At 46.1% G+C, this 13,482-nt stretch overlaps 1 protein-coding gene and 1 long non-coding RNA gene across 2 annotated transcripts in view; one reads left to right on the top strand and one right to left on the bottom strand.

The window, feature by feature from the left end:
* The first annotated feature begins 6,151 nt into the window (after positions 1-6,151).
* On the top strand, positions 6,152-11,923 carry LOC102558557 (dual specificity protein phosphatase 13-like). Its single transcript, XM_019497211.2, has 3 exons — positions 6,152-6,358; positions 10,278-10,498; positions 11,546-11,923. Exons 1-3 carry the CDS (start codon positions 6,198-6,200, stop codon positions 11,764-11,766), a joined length of 603 nt encoding a protein of 200 aa, XP_019352756.1. The 5' UTR covers positions 6,152-6,197; the 3' UTR covers positions 11,767-11,923.
* Positions 11,511-13,482, bottom strand: part of LOC132251142 (uncharacterized) — a 59,696-nt gene continuing 57,724 nt past the window's right edge. Inside the window, exon 3 of the long non-coding RNA XR_009462997.1 lies at positions 11,511-11,709. This is a non-coding gene — a long non-coding RNA (uncharacterized LOC132251142). The remainder of the gene's footprint in view (positions 11,710-13,482) is intronic.

The following is a 13,482-nucleotide window of genomic DNA, read 5'->3' as shown; positions in this document are numbered from 1 at the left end:
CCTTCCCTTACCCCATGCCTTACAGGTGTTATAACTCTTGTGTTCTCTTTATACTCTCAGCCCCACTCTGGGCTATCACACTCAGCCCCCTTGGGCTCTCAGACCCCCTGGTCCCTCACTCAGCCCCTTGGTCTTCACAGTTCAACCCTCCCTGGGCTCCTGGACCCCCTGGTCCAACACTTTGCTGCTTTCTAGGCTTGTGGACCCTTTGGTCCCATCCTTAGCCCCTCTCTCTCAGCTCTTGGATCACTGGTCATACATGAGGCCCCTCTGTGGGCTCATGAACCCTCTGGTCCCATCCTTAGCCCTTCTCTGGGCTCTGGTCTCAGACTTTGCCCCTCTCTAGGCTCCTGGACCCCGCTGGTCACACACGCAGCCCCTCTGTGGGCTCATGAACCCTCTGGTCCCATCCTTAGCCCTTCTCTGGGCTCTGGTCTCAGACTTTGCCCCTCTCTAGGCTCCTGGACCCCGCTGGTCACACACACAGCCCCCCTCTGGGCTCATGGAACCTCTAGTCCCATCCTTACCCCCCCTCCCCTTGGCTCTCAGATCACTGGTCACACACCTAGTGCCCCTCTGGACTCACGGATCCTTTGGCCCCCTCCAAGTGCTTTTCTGTTGGGGTGTGTTCTCCTAGCCTTTCCCCACCAAATAGTAACCCACAAGGCATTGGTAACTGAGGTTTTCAGTTACCCCATACTCACCTTTCCCTGGGGTGGTAAGGTGTGGTATTTTGTAGATGCTATCTTGCCACAGATAGCCCCACCATATTAGCCAGTCCCAAGAGGGTGCAGTTTTAGTTTTTACCCAAGACCAATGCCTCAGTCCCTAGGGCCAAGTTGCCCTTGCCAGGCACCTCATCTCTCTTGACTACTCCTGGGTGTCATGGCCTCAGTCTCTGTGACTGGGCTGCTCATGTGCTTTGCCTACCTCAGGTACTCCCAGGTATAATTTCTAGGCCTGCCTTCTCCACCCAGGCACTTCACCTCTCCTGGCTACTCTCAAGAACAGCATTTCTGCCTGTACTCCCCACCCAGGCACTTTGCCTATGCACTGATCCCACTCCAGATGTTAATACTCAGCCCCTCCCTTGCCTCATGGACCTCTAGTTCCTGCTCTTAGGTGTTGCCACTCAGCCTCTCCCTGGGCTTGTGAAACCCCTGGTCCTACTCTCTGCCCCTCCTCAAGCTTTGGACCTGACTTCTAGCATGATCTGCTCCTCCTGGGCACTTTGCCTCTCTTGGCTACTCCTGGATGCAGCCATTCAGCGTGGAGTCACCTTCCTTGCCCCTTTTTGGACATCTGGTCTCACTCTCAGCTCCTCCCTGTGTCCCATCCCCACTGTGGCCTGCTTCTCCCAGGCACTTTGCCCCTCTCAAACAATCCTGGGTGTAGCCCTGTGGCCTAGGGTCACACATTCTGCCCCCTTCCAGGCCCCTGGTCTCACTCTCAGCCCCTCTCTGGGCTCTTGGACACCCTGGTCCCACACATGGTCCCTCCCTCGGCTCGAGGACCCTCCAGTCTGGCTCTTAGCTCCTCTCTGGGCTTCTAGCCCCTAACTGGCCCCCTAGGGAGCTCCTCTCCCACTTAGTCCCTTCCCAAACCTCCAGACTGCCACAAGCTGTACACTCCATGTTGGCACTCTGGAGCTGCAGTCATCCAGCTCAGGAGACATTTCCTCAGCAGCCTCCAGGATCTTAATTCTGGCTCAACTCGGGGCCTGTGCTTATATGCGGTCTAAGGCCCACACTCGTCCTGGGTCTGATGACTCCACAATCAGCCATGGCTACACCTGCAAGCTGCTTCTCAGGCACAGTCCCCAATCGCTATCCTGCTGCACCTGTAGCCTGCCTCAGCCACAGCCACAGCCAACCTGCTCTAAAAGTAGCAGGAGCTCCAAGCCTCATCCTACACCATTTGCCATGGAAAAAAGTACAGAAACATTCAGAATTTGAGTTTTTCCAGAGAATCTTTAGAATCGTTGTGGGGGGAAAAAAATTAAAACTTACTGAAAGCAAGCACACAGGAAAGCAGCCAAGCACATAGGAAAGCAGCCAAGATGGGAGCTTCCCTGTGACAGGGGCAAGCTTTTGCACCCAGTGCAAGTACTGGCCTGCCTCCCATCTATGGGCCAGCTGCCCACCTCACTTTCCTGCCATGCCTTGATGTAATAGTATTGAGGTGTCAATTCAGCAGGAGGCTGCCCATTTTGAACCCTGATGTTTAGGGGGTACCCACAGCTCCATTCCACCCTTACACTGTGGCCCAAGCCTCACAGATGGCATCCCAGGCAGCTAAACTCAGCCATTCCCTTCACCCATCAGCTGTGGTCTCCACTCTGAGACCTTTGGCTCCCCCTTAGCCCCTGGCCCTGTCTCAGGCCAGTCAGGACTCTGAGCTTCTTTGCTCTGTGGGCATCCCTCATGGCGGGCCCATGGCCCTTTTGACTCTTCTCTGGGTCCTGGTGCCAGCATGGACCAGTTGGGTACCTTGGGTCAGGTCTAAGCTGCTTGCCTGGCTTTCAGGGATTGGGGGTCCAATCAGATGCTTCGCAAAGTGTGCCTGGCCCCACAGGATCACTCACCCTGGCAAGCTCAGGCACTTCCAGAAGCTTACCTGGCTTTCCCTGCATTAAATAACCCACCTGAGGGTGGGGGCTGAGGTTAAGGAGCCCCAGCCCACCTTACACAGGGGAGGTCCTCACTCCTGGCATTTACCTAGGGGCTGCCACACCACCAGCATCCCCACCAGGCCTTCCTGCCCTGCAGGGTGCAGTTTTAGGTCATGCCCAATGACCAATGAAGCCTCCAAGCCATCCCCATAGCCTCACCCTTATCTCCAAGGTGTTCCTAGTAGAGTTCAGCAGAGATGTTTCTTCTATACTGGCTGATCATACACTGCCCTCAGCTCAGGGAGCTGGGGCTTAAAATGGCCACCTTCATCAGGCATCTGCCCTTCCCTGGCCCAGTCCTTCAAGTGGCAGGCACTACCAGTGCCCTGCGACATGCCCCCTCCTCCCTCTGCTGCTGATTGGCCAAGAGGGGTGACCATTGTGCAACTGTGCCCCATCCTTCTCCATCAATCAGCAGTGAGGGTTGGGGCTGCATGAACAGCAGCCCTCTGAGCCAATCAGCAGTGAGAGGTAGGGCTACCACCAGAGCCTCTTGGCCAATCAGCATCATCAGGGTGGGGGTGGGGTGGAGGGGAGTTCGCTGCAAAAATACCATGGATTTTAATGTATATTTATCAGAGAATTCGGGTTTTTTAATCACAGAAAACTAGGATCCCTGGTGATAATGCACCTCACCCTCTGCACCCCTCTTTTCAAAGTTCTAGGTCCACCCATGGCCTCTTTTATGAGCCTGCTCTATTTTTGTATTGTTTTTCACAGATAAAAAATGGCCTTTTTGCCTAATATTTTTCCTGTTATTTTTCACTTATTCTAAATACCTATAATCCCCTGCTGCCAGGGCACTGTGTTAACTTGGAATAGTATAGAAATGTGAGTGAATCAGAAACAAGGACTCAAGTATCTTCAGCCAGTCTGATGATAAATGAGATATAAGGAGCTATGTAGAAAAAAATGCAGAACATTGTCATTTTTCAGGAGAGTTTAGATCTGCCTCTTTAATGTATGTAAATCAGAATCCTAAATCGAAATTCCCCTGTACTCGAGGAAAGTTTGAATTTTGATTAGAATGTCATGACTCCTCTGGCAAATATTCAGTGTCCTTTGGAGGAAAGAATTGCAAGAATCTTTAATTAATTAGATTTTAATCCCATTAAAAAGTATGCCAGCATTAGCAAAGCCGTTGATAAAGGAAGCAGACCACTCATATATATTTAAGAGGTAAGTAAGACCCAGCTCGTTGAAGGGCCACACACAGGTTTGGTGACCAGTATCCATTTGTGATTGCTGTCTGTTCTATGCCTGGTAAGAGCTTGCTAGTACCATCTCTACTTGCCTTCTCCTTTTCCAGAGAGTCCCATTTTATGGGGGTTGCTGTAGTGCCCACAACATGCCAGCAGCTTTTCAAACACAGAGAAAGACCTTGTTCCAGCTCCAAATAGCTCTTGAACCAAGCAAGAACATTTTTCCGAAGCTTACTTTGAATAATAGAAATGAATGAGTTTTGCAGTGAGCAAAAAATAAAAGTATTTCTGCAGTAAGTCTGTGTCTTCACTACATGCCCACAGGTATCAGATGTATATGTTCTGGGATTTGAGCTTAACTTGTCAGCAGCACTGCTGGGTTGATGGGGAAGGGAACACAACTAACCAAGAATGCATCCTCACCTGAAAAGTTAAAGTTATTTGAGATATATCAAAGACATTCAAGGAAAAAAACCAATAATACTGAACCCTATTTGGTAGATATAAAATTCCAATCTAAACATGGTTACCACTAAAATAGTTTCTCTTGTCATTGATTTGGCATGCATTGTAGAAGTGTGATCTTTTGCAGGACAGGCTCCCAGCTCAATGAAGCCAGAGGAACAGCCTGTTTCCTCATCCTAGAAAGGGTTATCATCACATCCAGAGACTCCACAGAGCCTTTCCTCAGTGTTTCATTTACTAGGGACACCACCAAGCTTCAGCAAAGCAACCCCTCCTCCCTTTCCCACCAAAAATACAGATCATCATAAATCCAATAATGACCCATCTGTTGCCTGAGGGGCTTTCTGGCCAGAGCCTTCCTTCCCATAGCAGATCTTCCCCAGCCATTTCCCCTCAGGATCCTCCTGTCCCAGGGCTTCCCACTGGAGCCAAGCTGTTTCCTATAACCTTCCCCACCACTCAGCTCTTTCAGCTTTTATAGGAATCAGGTGCTCCTTAGGCAATCGCCTAACCTCTTTCTTGGCTAGGTCTGATAATCTTCTCTCTCCAGATGCCAAACACCTGTTCTATATCCTTGTATCCTCAAACAGAGCCAGCTGGTCCCAAGCCTCCTGCCTCTGAAAGGGGCAGACCACCCTATTATGGGGACATTCAGACCAGTGAGAAGCATTAGTAATGAAGCATAAACAAATGGACTTTTTGCACTGATAACACTGCAAAGACATACACACCTTTTCTTCAAGTTATGTCAAAAGAGCACAAAATAAAGAAAGGCTGTGCTGGAATACTCAGCAAGCCAACAAAGCCAGAGATGTCAGCTCTATTGTTTTCCTGCCACTTCCACATTACAGGTGATTGCTAACCTCAAGATACAGAGTTGGCCACTGTGTAGGATAAGTCTGTGAACCATGGTGTAGTGCTGTTCAGAGATACTTCCAGCCAGCTGTGAATATACTAGCTTGCATACACAGAGCAAAAGACAACTGTGTAGCAATATAGCTGCTTTAGTGGGGTGTTGCAGAGGCTAATAAATCCTGCTTCTCACCAGAGCTAATCCCGAGTGCAGCCCTGCCATGCACTGTATGGCCATACTTTTACTTTCTATGGGACCAAATAAACATTTAATTATACATGTGGGACAACTTCAGATGAATATTTTGTGGGCAGCTCTCCCTGCCCCTCTCAAATAGCCAATAACCCCTTGTTAGGGTGATCATTTATTTACCTTATCTGAATCAGGGTAGGAGGCAGGGACTCTAAGGTAAGACTCCCACATCCCACTGACTGTCTTAAATACCAAACTCACAGCTATTTGATGCTCTCTTGCTTTCTTTTATTCTGGCCAACAGTTCCCATCTCAGACCTAGGAGCCAGGCTGATGAAAGCATGGTAAAAAATGATACACTCCTTTCAAACATTTCAGTTTTGATGATCTGGCATTTTCTAGTGAAAAAAAATTCCATCATTAATCTGTGCTAGGTGCTAAACACAACAAACACCACCCTCACATAGGAGGTTGGTGCTTCAGTATACCACGTCTCCTATGTGCTACCACAGTCCAAGTAACTTCTGTGAGGTTTAGTCACCATAGCATTTCCTTTGCACTGAGTTGACAAGCAATGACATGGTATTTGTGTGATGCTGTTTGCCACAGATATAAATTGCATGCCTGTATTGTGACAGTGCCCTGAAGACTCAAACCTTCTGGCTGGCAGCCACTTGACATACTGATGTAATAAACAGCAGGGAATCCAATAGGACTGTTTTACAGGGAATATTATGTATAAAAAGTGCTTCTTAATTTATTTCAGAAAACCTGTTTTGGACAGTGCCTGAGCGCACGACACAGAAGAACAGGGATGCTGCACCCCAGGAGCTCTTCCTCTGAAACCAGCAGCCAGGAAAGCCAAGCACCATACGAGACACCAGAACTATTTGACCTTCAGAGGCTGTTCTGGCTCAGAGGTGGATCTGACAATCACGTGGACCAAGTCTGGCCAAACCTTTATCTGGGAGATGCGTAAGGGCATATTGTATATGAAGTTGTTGTTTGCACTCTGGAGAGACAGGGAGGGTAGAGGTAATGATGAATTATACAGTTAATGAAATTTCTAATTATGTTCATGTCACGGGAATTCCAAAGCCAATACTGTGACAGGATGTCATGAAAATCTTGGTATGCAAGTGTATGTAGTCCTTGTAGTCTGAATTTCCTGTTTCATGTGGCACAGTGCATTTGAGTAAGACACCCAATTTTTATTATTTGCATACAATAGTCACTAGGTGCCCCAATCTAGACTGGTGCCCTGCTGTACATATATACCCTGAGACAGTCCCTGCCCTGCACTTAGCTAAAGAGTGAGAAAAGGAAGTTATCCCCACTGTAGAGAGGTGTCCAGAAAGATTTGAGTGCTAGCCTCACAATTCAGAATCTCCTTAGATGTTAAGGGGTCCTGTAGTTGCAAACACAGACTTTTTAAAATTTCAAAGTCAAAATGTTTTATTATACACATACTGTATACTTGTGACAAAAGGAACCTTGCCTCGTAAAATGACTTTGCCTCTGTCTGTCTTTCCACGTCTATTTATACACTTCTGTTTAGTTATCTAGATTGCCAAAGGAGGATAAGGCAGGGTGCATCCATCGATAAAGATCCTTTTTGGTATTTGAAACTACTGTTTAACCTTGCTATTCTTGAGACCCTAGAGGCTCACTTATTTAAGCATCACAGTTTCCTTGGGTAATTAACCATGTTAGTTTGAAATCAGGCAAAAGGCAAGGTAGAGATGCACCTTATAAGCTAACTATAAAGTACATTATAGACTAACTATGGGGTGCATGAAGAGTGGCTGTTGCTCAAGGATATGAACCTCAAAGCACAAAAGAAAACCATTCCTGCAAAGAGGAAAGGTAACAGAAGGGCTGGCAAGCCCTCCTGGATTAATAGGGACATTGCTGTCCTCTTAAAAAAGAAAAAAGAGGTGTACGCACAGTGGAAGCTAGGAAGGGTCCTCAAGGAGGACTATACAATAGTGGCCAGCACTTACGGGGAAACGATCAGGAAAGCTAACACGGCGACTGAGTTTAGGTTAGCCATGGGAGTCAAGGACAATAAGAAGTCCTTCTTTACATATGTAGGCAGTAGAAGGAAAACAAACGGAAGTGTGGGACCCCTGCTTAACACCTCGGGACAGCTGGTAACCGACATTCAGGAAACTCCTGAATGCCCACTTTTCTTCAGTATTTCACCAGACCAAGGGTAAAGACAAGCAAGATAAAACTTATAGGGGGCACGCCAGGAATGATAGCCTCCCCACTGTGGATGTTGAGCTGGGGCAATACCAACCAGAAAAGCTAGACATTGATAAGTCAGCAGAACCAGATGGACTCCATCTGAGAGTGCTTATGGAGCTGGCTGAGGTCATTGTGAAACCCCTGGCAAAGCTCTTTCAGAATTTGTGGTGCACAGGGGAGATCCCTGAGGATTGGAAGAGGGCCAACATTGTGCCCATTTTCAAGAAGGGGAAGAGGGAGGACCCAGGCAACTATAGGCCAATCAGCCTAACCTCTATCCCAGGGAAAATCCTGAAAAAGCTCATTAAAGAATCTATGTGCGATACACTTGTGGAAGGCAAGATTCTGAATGACAGCCAGCATGGCTTCATTGTGGGTAGGTCTTGTTTTACTAATCCCATTTCCTTCTATGACCTCATTCCTCACCACCTGGACAGGGGAGACAAGGTAGACATTATATACCTAGACTTCCAAAAGGCTTTTGATCTAGTATCCCACGATATCCTTGTGGGAAAACTGGAAGATTGTGGGTTCAGCTGCTTGACTGTTCAGTGGGTGGAAAACTGGCTACAGGGTAGGACCCAGAGAGTTCTCATGAAGGGATCTGTGTCATCCTGTTGCATAGTGGCCAGTGGTGTCCCTCAGGGGTCCGTGCTTGGACCAGTACTTTTCAACATCTTTATCAATGATTTGGATGGGGGAGTGAAAAGCTTGCTGGCCAAGTGCACAGATGACACCAAGTTATGGGGCAGTGTGGTCACATCAGAAGATAGGTTGTAGATACAGGCAGGCCTGGACAGGCTCAAGAGTTGGGCAGACAGGAACCAGATGAAGTTTAACACTTCCAAGTGTAAGGTTCTCCATTTGGGTGCAAACAACCCTCAGCATACATACAGACTTGATGGTGACAGCTTGACTTGCACCATGGCCAAAAGGGACTTTGGGGTAATGATTGACTATGGCATGAATATGAGCCATCAGTCTGAGACAGTGGTCAGCAGGGTAAATAACATGCTGGCATGCATCAACTGATGCATCTTGTGTAAAACTAAGGAAGTGATACTCCCACTGTACTCAGCACTGGTGAGACCACAGTTGGAGTGCCACGTCCAGTTCTGGGCGCCTGTCACAGGATGAGGTCCCCAGGGATGTCTGTGATACCCCTGGGGCCCCATTAGCCCAGTATGCAGCATCTCAGGCAGTCCCTGCATCCCTGGGCAATTCTTACCTGGAAGCTCCTTCCCCTTAGATGCTGCCAGAGAACTAAACCTCTAGCCCCAGCCCTGGGGTTTATATATGCCCAGGGCCCTGCCTTTTCCGGTCAGCTGACCAGGTGCAAGCCAATTTGCTTATTAGCCTGTTGCCATAGTAACCTGCACCTGTGGGCTTCTGTCTGGCTCTTTGGGCTCTCTCCCTAGGCAGTTTTGCTCTTAGAGGAGCAGGCACCTTAGTGCCCTGCAACAGTGCCACACTTCAATAAGGACGTGGAAAAACTTGAGAGGGTCAAGAGAAGAGCCACCCGTATGATCAGGGACTTGCAAGGCAAGCCATATGAGGAAAGGCTGAGAGACCTGGGCCTCTTTAGCCTAAAGAAGAAAAGGTTGAGAGGGGACTTGATGGCAGCTTACCGTTATATCAGAGGAGTACATCAGGAGCTCGGTGAACAACTGGGCTTCCCCAGAGAAGACCAGGACCAATGGATACAAACTCCTGGAAGGCCGCTTCAGGCTTAATACCAGGAAAAACTCCTTCACAGTCAGGGTGTCCAGACTGGAATAAAATCCCTCCAGAGGTGGTGCAGTCACCTACCCTGAAGGTTTTCAAGAGGAGAATGGACAAATCACCTCACTGGGGTCACCTAATCCCAGTTGTCTTCCTGCTTAGAGCAGGGGAGGGAAGGGCTGGACCCGATGATCTGCAAGGTCCGTTCCAGCCCCTAATAATCTATGAATCTATAAATAAGCCTTCTTGAACCTGAGCTTACTTAGTCAGATGGAGTGTGCTTCATAAGGTGCATATCTACCCTGTCTTCTGCCTAATTTCTATGTGAGATAACTTAATCCCATTTTTCAGATGGGAACCAAAAGATACATGGGAATGGCCAAGATCCTATACTGAATCAGAAAAAGGACTGGAATCTAAGAAAAAGGCACTTACCCTAACTGGTTCTTCAAGATGGTTTATCCATGTAGACCACACCTCTGAGGCTCATATGTGCCCTATACATTTCGTATTTCTCACACATTGGGCAAATGTTCATCAGAAGTAGAATTCATTGGACAGAAGCTTGAAGGAAAGTCTTGATTGCTAGTCCACTCTTCTATCCACTGAATCACATTCTCAATGACTAGCAACAGAGGGAGTCACTTGAATAGTTAGTATTCTCTGTAATGGGTCTATACTTGTGCTGCCCCTTCCTCTCTGTAATACCATTTCACATTTTCCAGTAGGCATCTCTCTAAGACAAGCAGGTGCAAGGCAGTTTGGAGTCTAATAGTCATCTGTTAGTCATTCACTGCTCTGTAAAGGAAGCTGAAATGCTTGCATTCTTCCCCAAGGCGATTGGGCACCCACATTAAACAGTTCTATTTTAATGCAAAAAGTCAACAATGATCTCAATGAAACCTTCATCATCTTTCAACAGATGGGCTGCTAGAAGTAAAGCAACTCTTCAAAGCCTTAATATTACTCACATCCTAAATGCAGCAGATGGGCCATACAGTATCAACACAGGAGCCAGATATTACAGAGATCTGCAAATAGAGTACTATGGAGTAGAAGCGTTTGATGACCCTTCCTTTGATTTAAGTATCTTTTTCTATGATGCTGCTAATTTCATACACAAAGCCTTAAACACACCAGGAGGTAAGGAGGTGGCAAAAATGTGTTTGCTATGTTGAGGTGCAAGATTCAACAACAATGTCAATATCTACTTCTTGTACTAACAGCTGGGGAGTCAGACCCAGATTCAGCAACACGCTTAAGCATATGTGTGTCTTCAAGTTGCATCCATAAGTGCTGTGCTCTGGAGAAATGGACATAAGCACTTCAAGTTAGGCACATGCTAGAGTGCCTACCTGAATCAGAGCCTATAGCTCTGCTTCAAACTGACCCTGAGAGACAACATATGTCAATGAACTAACTCAGATGTCAGGGCCCAACTCACTCAGATAGCTAAGGACAAAAATATTTCAGTTGGAAATGGAAATTTTGCTATTTAGAAACAGAATTGGTAGTTTGGTTACCTCTTTTTCCCATTCTTCTCTATGGGCCATGTTTTCCAATTGCATTCTCTCTCCTGCTGCAACACGATTGCCAAGGATTCCTACAATGCACTGCTTCTAGATCCAAAAACTAGGAAGCCTGTAGTGCATCATAGGAGATATAAGTTCTCCCAGGGACCCCAATCTGTAGGAGACAAGGGGAGCAGGAGGTATTTAAATTCTAATTCCCAAGAGTGGCCAAAACAACAATTTCACGTTGAATTTTTCTGCACAGCATATTTCACTTGTAATCAGACCACTTTATATTCAGATTTCCAAGCCAAAAAACCCCCCAAAAAACAAAAACCATTGTGGAGGAATAACCCCTGCTTTTAACCAGCTCTATGACAGAATTAGAAATATTATCAAGGAGTCCAAGGCACTGATTTAAATTCTAAGGCCCCATAAACTCCCAAGCCTTTGTTTAGTAGTATAGCTACTGGTGTTGTTGACCTGTGGGCAACTGGAAAGCTTCAGTGTCCAGAACCAGCACAACATTAAAGTGTGCTGACAATCAATGACTATGAGGTTTCAACTGATTGTCCTAATTGATTTTTGACATCCAAAACTAGTCATTTTTCCTCCTTTTTGCCTGTCTCACCGTATGAGTTCTAAAGCCCACCAGATTGTGTTCTCTATTTCTTTGCAGGTAAAGTGTTTGTCCATTGTGCCATGGGGATAAGCCGCTCAGCATCTCTTGTGCTTGCCTTTTTAATGATCCATGAAGATATGACACTTGTAGATGCTTTGAAAACAGTGAATTCTCAAAGGGAAATCTGCCCAAACACAGGATTCCTGAGCCAGCTCCGAAACCTGGACATCAAATTAAATGAAGAAAGGAAAGGTGTCAGGAAATCTGCTTGCAAATAACCATGAGAGAGCCCTGCAAAGAGAGTCTTAGAAATTACCATTGTCTTGTATAGCTCTTAAAAATTAATCCTCTTCTACAAACTAAAGATGTAAATTAAAAATACAGTGTAACACATATTCTACTTAGAAATATTTATTTGATCACGTTTTCTTTACATTTTTTGAAGCCAACATGAATTTCACCAATAGCTCAGTTAAGGATGGACCTTTTCATTCTCCACACTAAATGGTTATAACATATTGTGGTTTTCTGTTGAATGACTCTCAGGTTCCATCCCAGAGGTGGCTGCATTTCATCAATGGGTGAAGCTTATATCAGTCTGCAAAATATTAGGGTCTGTGGAATGAAATATCCTGTTATCATCCTTATTCTTGAACACTGCCTGCAGGCCCCAGTCAAGGATTGGAGCTCCATTGTGTCCCACCCAGAGGACTCAGGGAGATTCCACCTTATGGAATCATTAGTATTTGGGAACTTTATTGTTGGCATCTGTTTGTTATAGGTTTTGCAATTTATGCAGCATTGAGTCCCTTGGCTGGGAAGAAAAGGCTTTTTAAATATAGAACAGCTGGGAAATATTGCAAACCACTCTCTTAAGAAATAATCTCAGTCTGTTGCCAGTGTTCCTCCCCCTACCTCTTCATCAAGAAGGTTCCTTCATGAAAAGATCTTAACTTGAATGGGCATTCATCTGCTCTCTGTTCCCTCCCCAAAGTCAAGTGGTTGCCATAAAAAGCGTTCATGCCATTTTGAAGAAGCAGCTAAGAGATGGGTTCTCAGCTGAGGTGCTAAAAATACTGCACTGATGCCAGAAACACGTTGAAAAAATTCTAGCGTGTACTGAAACCCACTGAGAATCAAGGGGCTCTTGTGATGTTTGAGTGTCTGAAAATGATCCAGCTTTCTTAAAAATAAAGAAGTTGCTGTTTTCCCACACAAACATGAAGATTGCTTGTGTGCGAAGTTGATGCATCTTTACATCTGCCTTGGTGTAATGAAAAGGAATGGAAGTGAAAATAAGTGCAAAGTTTTCCTGTTATATCAGTGGGCTACATTTGGGTCAGCCAACCAGCTAATGTGCCTTGCACTTACATGAATTGGCAGTCTCAGTCCAACATGAGTAGACAAGGGTCCACAATCACACCATTAAACTAGCACCAGAACTGACAGTGAGGGGTGTCCTTGGTGCCCATTTCAGGAATGAACAAGCCTGGATACACCAAGCCACACAGCAGTGGTTACTCAAAAACAGAGCAATGACAGATTAGTCAGGCACCATGGAGAAGGAAGCCTTGCCACTTCCCATGCTGTCCATAATGCAGATTCCAAGCTCCAGTGCAGTCAGTGTGTAGAGCCTTCCCCAATTCTTTTTGCTTACCAACAGATTCTAGGAAAATTTGCCCTTGCCTATTTCTTCAAGGGAAGAAGAAACCTTTAAGTATAATGACTCAAATCTAGTGCAGCACTCTCCTTGACTTTGGTGGGGGCAGTCCTTTTTTTGCTCTGACATGGGTGCTGTCATTGAACAGCTTTACCAGCAGGATTCTACTGTTTGTCCACAGAAGGCCCAGCAAGATCTTTTTTTCCAGAGGGCACCTAAAAAAATAAGATTTGTGAACACAATTAAATTTCATTTTTTTGTATACTCTGACAAGCATAACGGAGGTACTGAAAGATGGGACAAGGACTATTTAATGAATTTAAATTTAATCTGC

The sequence above is a fragment of the Alligator mississippiensis genome, chromosome 6 (assembly GCF_030867095.1).
Source record: "Alligator mississippiensis isolate rAllMis1 chromosome 6, rAllMis1, whole genome shotgun sequence".
Classification (NCBI taxonomy): Eukaryota; Metazoa; Chordata; order Crocodylia; family Alligatoridae; genus Alligator; species Alligator mississippiensis.
The sequence above is the reverse complement of the archived record's forward strand: the minus strand, read 5'-3'. Positions and strand labels throughout refer to the sequence as shown.

Excerpts from the sequence above, each read along its gene's own strand:
- LOC102558557 (XM_019497211.2), top strand. The coding sequence starts at position 6,198 with ATGCTGCACCCCAGGAGCTCTTCCTCTGAAACCAGCAGCCAGGAAAGC. Across the intron at positions 6,359-10,277 it reads AACCTTTATCTGGGAGATGC|ATGGGCTGCTAGAAGTAAAG; the intron begins GTAAGGGCATAT and ends ATCTTTCAACAG. Across the intron at positions 10,499-11,545 it reads AGCCTTAAACACACCAGGAG|GTAAAGTGTTTGTCCATTGT; the intron begins GTAAGGAGGTGG and ends ATTTCTTTGCAG.